Source organism: Charadrius vociferus, unplaced genomic scaffold, assembly GCF_000708025.1.
Source record: "Charadrius vociferus isolate BGI_N301 unplaced genomic scaffold, ASM70802v2 scaffold467, whole genome shotgun sequence".
Classification (NCBI taxonomy): domain Eukaryota; kingdom Metazoa; phylum Chordata; class Aves; order Charadriiformes; family Charadriidae; genus Charadrius; species Charadrius vociferus.
Window position 1 is genome coordinate 58,247 of NW_009649309.1, and position 4,322 is coordinate 62,568.

At 41.0% G+C, this 4,322-nt stretch overlaps 1 protein-coding gene across 1 annotated transcript in view; it reads right to left on the reverse strand.

Moving 5' to 3' along the window:
* The window catches only part of AP2A2 (adaptor-related protein complex 2, alpha 2 subunit), a 50,231-nt gene extending 47,290 nt beyond the window's left edge, over positions 1–2,941 (reverse strand). The window contains exons 1-2 of the mRNA XM_009889381.1: positions 2,905–2,941; positions 690–860 (exon numbers count right to left, since the gene is read on the reverse strand). Coding sequence (XP_009887683.1) covers positions 690–860; positions 2,905–2,941 — 208 coding nt within the window. The remainder of the gene's footprint in view (positions 1–689; positions 861–2,904) is intronic.
* Positions 2,942–4,322: the final 1,381 nt, after the last annotated feature.

The window sequence follows — 4,322 nt, forward strand, 5'->3', positions numbered from 1 at the left end:
CCTCCGCCGCCGCGGCGGGCGGCGTCCCTGGCCTATCCACCGCCTATCCTTCGTAGGAACCCGGGCGGTCCTGCAGCCCGGGAAGGGTGGCTGCTCAGAGGCTGGACCCGGGGAATGGGGCAGGAGACGCGATTACCGGTCACCGCCATCAGGGCAAACGGGCCCAGGCTGACGTGAAGGGTGGCGGGCAGCCAGCCCTTCCCCGTGAGGGGTCGGCGTCAGAGCGGCTTCACTGCTGGATCCGTGGGTGAATCCACTGCGTGCTCCAGGCTCAGGAACGGCCTAATCCCTTCCTCATCCGTGCCCTTAATGATCGAGAAGTTTAATGATTTCTGAAGGAGAAATATCGGGCTTTGTAGGTGCCTCAGAGGATGTAGCTTCTGAGGGAGAAGGAGAGGGATGGCAGATCAAGAGATAAGAAAATTTCACTTCATTGGTAAGCTTTGAGCAGTCTGTTAATCTAAGATCTTATTGCTAAAATGTGGAGAGCGGGGTATAGGCTCTCTGTGGTATGGTACATAAGATCACGCTTTCCACAGGGTGGACTGACAGAGGCTGTGCCTCGGTCCTCCAGCTCAAAAGGGGCTCCAAAACAGCGCAGAGGATCTCCTTCACATACCCTGCATAGTCACTCTGAACATTTGCAAGCCCAAGAGCTACTCTATGCAGACCCATCCTTTGTCACATACCGCTTGTGAGCCTGCCTTCAGTTGTGTAAGTGATGCAGTTGCTCTGCATTACACGCAGCGATTCAGATGCCTCTGACTCCCTGGGCATGCAGGCGTTCAAACCCAGGGCCACGTGTTTCTCATGAAGGCTGTGAACACGCAGAGCGACACAGTCCCACGCCACATCTATTCCTGAGATTGAAAACATTTCAAGGTTAAACTGTCTTAAACAAGAGGTAGGTCTGTGGCAGAGCATTTAATCTTATCAGCTGAAAATAGATTCAAAGGGTGTCAAAACTGGCCTAGTCTGCCTAACCAAAAGTATGCTGAGAGTCTCAGGCATAATGCAAGTGATTATTATTCTATATGTACCTGTAGAATCATGGGGTTTAGGGCTACTGGAGATCAATCAGTCATTTCATCTGTTTTCCTGTATACTTCAAACGTTTTCATTTCACCTGTTCTGTTTGGTTGGTTTGTTTGGTTTTTTTTTTCTTTTTTTCCCCTGAATTGAGCCCAGTATCTAGCTTTTGACCACAGCCTATCTTCCAGAAAGGCACTCAATCTTGATCTGACACCGTCAAATTCACTGTTTCCCTGCATAGTTTGTTCCCATGGTTAACCCCCTCATTTAAAGCTTGCATCTTATTTAAATTTATCAAGCTCCAGTGCCTTTAAGTTAATGATACATTTTTCTCTTGTAGATAAAGAACTACATAATAGTTGATACTATTTGATAGTGGCTGTACACCTCAGATCACCTCTCAAGGGCGTTCTGCATGTTTTCAGGATACATTGTTATATGAGTGCTTTTTAGTTGTGTATGTATCTATTAGAAAGACAAGATGACAGTATGTGGTAGTCACGCATGTATCCATTTCTCCGTGGATCCATTTTATAGACCCAGTGCAACTACAGGCAGTCATGCACAATTAGTCTCATATTCCAACTCAGATTCTCTGCATCTTGAAATGCAGAGAATGAAAAAAAAACTTACATGAAAAAAAACCTCTCCTTTTTCATAGCTTTACAAACAGATTTTGATGCCTAACAATAATTTCCATTTACCTTTGAAGCTGAAAACTTAAAATGTTTGTATCCTATATAGGAGTTTCTGTTTCAGAAAAAAACATCTTTTTTGAGCTAGCCAAAACGTTGAACTAATTTCCACTCTTAAGAACACAGTGACACCTAAAGGCTAAGTATATCCGTCCTGTCTGGCTGTATTCCAGTGAATTCTGCAACTGCAAGTCACACAGGTACACTTAAACTACCTTTCAAGTGCTGACTTAAATGCTGCTAGCAGAATAGCTGTGGCAGTACCAAGCTAAGCATGGGCTGCAAATTCTGCTTGAGAACTCGGGTAAATATTCAAATAGTTAAGCCATGTGGAGCTCTCTAACTTTGTAACTATGCTGCTAAATATTTCATTTGAAGTGGCTCAGTATGCCGTACACATACTCTGGTTATTTTATGTCAACCTCCTTTGCCTGTTATTTGAGGCTTTATCGTATTCATCCTTGTTCTCGGTCTTCTTTTTGTCTTAACAAAGGCTTATGCAATTATGGCAAATGTGTAAGTATATGTCTGCCCTTACTGCCTTATAATTTAGAACTTATTAGCCCATTTCAGATAGTTTTGGTAGAGATACAAACTTTCTGTGAATAAATAGTTAGCTAGAGAAAAGAGAGCCAGTAATGGTCTCTAGACATGTCCTGAATGAAAGAAAGACTGTAATGTGAGCTCAGCTGTTTTTAATACAGCACAGAGCTGTAGGCACTAGGCACAGCCCTTTACAAACACACCCAGTTAATAAATCTGGAAAACGTTTTGGTTTGAGCTTAACATTTATAAAACACCAGTCAGTGAAAAAACAGACTTCATTAGTTCCATCCATCCCAAGATGTCATGATTTTTAAAGAGATTTCTAATTACTGTAAAGTCAGCATTAAAGGGGAAATAGTCTCAAGAAATGCTTTCCTATTACACAAAATGTTTTGCAGGACATTTGTTTGCCAATAAATCCACAATGTCTATCCCTTCTTTCCCATGTCATACATTGATTGCTTTAATAATTTCAGAATTTCATTGCACTTTGGTACAAAGACTTGAATAATTACACTGACCTTCGTACCATTAAACTGAATGGATTCAGCTGGTCAGTATCCATTTGTGGGAACTACAAAAAGGGAATTGTTCCTCTCCCTTTGTTATTTCTGTCAGATTTGTTACTCACCCCACCAGTTATTGCTTTCTTCTGTCCTTATGGTCATCCTAACCACTACGGGAAGCAAAAACAGCTAAGGAGAAAACAGAATTGGTGGCTCCTCCATATGTACACTCAATTGTGTTTCTCTACTTGACATCTAACATTCATTATCCACTAACAGAGAGCACAGGTTTATCAGCAATGCCTTCTGACATGTCAGAGTATGAGGTGTGCTGCTTTCAAGATTAAGAAACACAAAGTTAGGATAATATCACTATCATAAAACCCTAAACTTCCAGAAATTTGGGATGGATCTGCCTCAATGACCAGAAAGTGTTTACACCAGGTTTACATTAAAATGTAGAATACAATACTTAAACTTTAAAATAAACTCTAAGAGAGTAGATGAGGTAAAATAAAGGTGAATAAAGGTTTTACAAACAAGATCTCCTTTACCACCTGCATGCTGGCAAAGTAATGTCCGACAGTTGGGTGGCCTTGTGAGTTGCAATAAACTCTGTATAATTCCTTCTAGTTCATAGGAGTTTTCTTCATTTAATATCTGAAGTCCTTCTGCTCTTTCTCTTAGCTTTCGTTCTCTTTAACTACAGTCTTCCACTCATTTCTTGCTGCCAACTATTTTTATTTTCTGAGTATGCACAGTTACTCGCCAAGAAAGCAGCATGCTTCTACTCTCCCCCAGGTGTCCTATCTTACTCAGGTACTGCTTTTTAAAAAGAATAATAGTGTACAGACTGAAAATATCAAAAAACCCCCAAACTGATATGGTCTATCACAGGCAACCATACCCCATTTTTAAACCTATTTATGCCTCTTTGAGCTGGCCACAAGTGCATAGCAAAAAGAAGCAAAAGACTTAATGTCAGTAATAACAACCAAAATCAGTAACTGCTAGAGTAAGAGGAAAAAACACAAACAGAAAACTGATCAGTATTTTATGTAAAATACTAATTTTTGAAGTGCGGGGCCTTTGCATTTCTAGGAAAAAAAAAAAAGAAAGAAGCTAAGAAGCATGAGATATAATTGCAGGAAAAGCAAAGTGAAATTTAATGAGTTACAATTAGTTACACAGGGGGAACTTAGATGCTGAGATGCCCAGCATTGTGACACCCAGCCTTCAAGTACCTGGCTCCAGGAAGGGAATTCGTAGTGCCCAGTTCAGTTACTGAATTTGGTAAGTAGTGCATGGGATAGACAGTGGGGAGTTAAATAAGATATATTCATGATTCCCAGAACAGATACAGATTCATGACTCTTTGGAGAACGTTGAAAATGTAGAAGCATAAAGATCCCCTTATCTTTCAGTCTTGCTTAGTAGAATGTCAGTGTCTGGTGGGGACTGTGCAATACCTTCTAGATGTGTTAAAAATTTGGGTGCATCCTTACCTACAAGAGATAAGGTCTGTGATTCACTTACAGGTAGC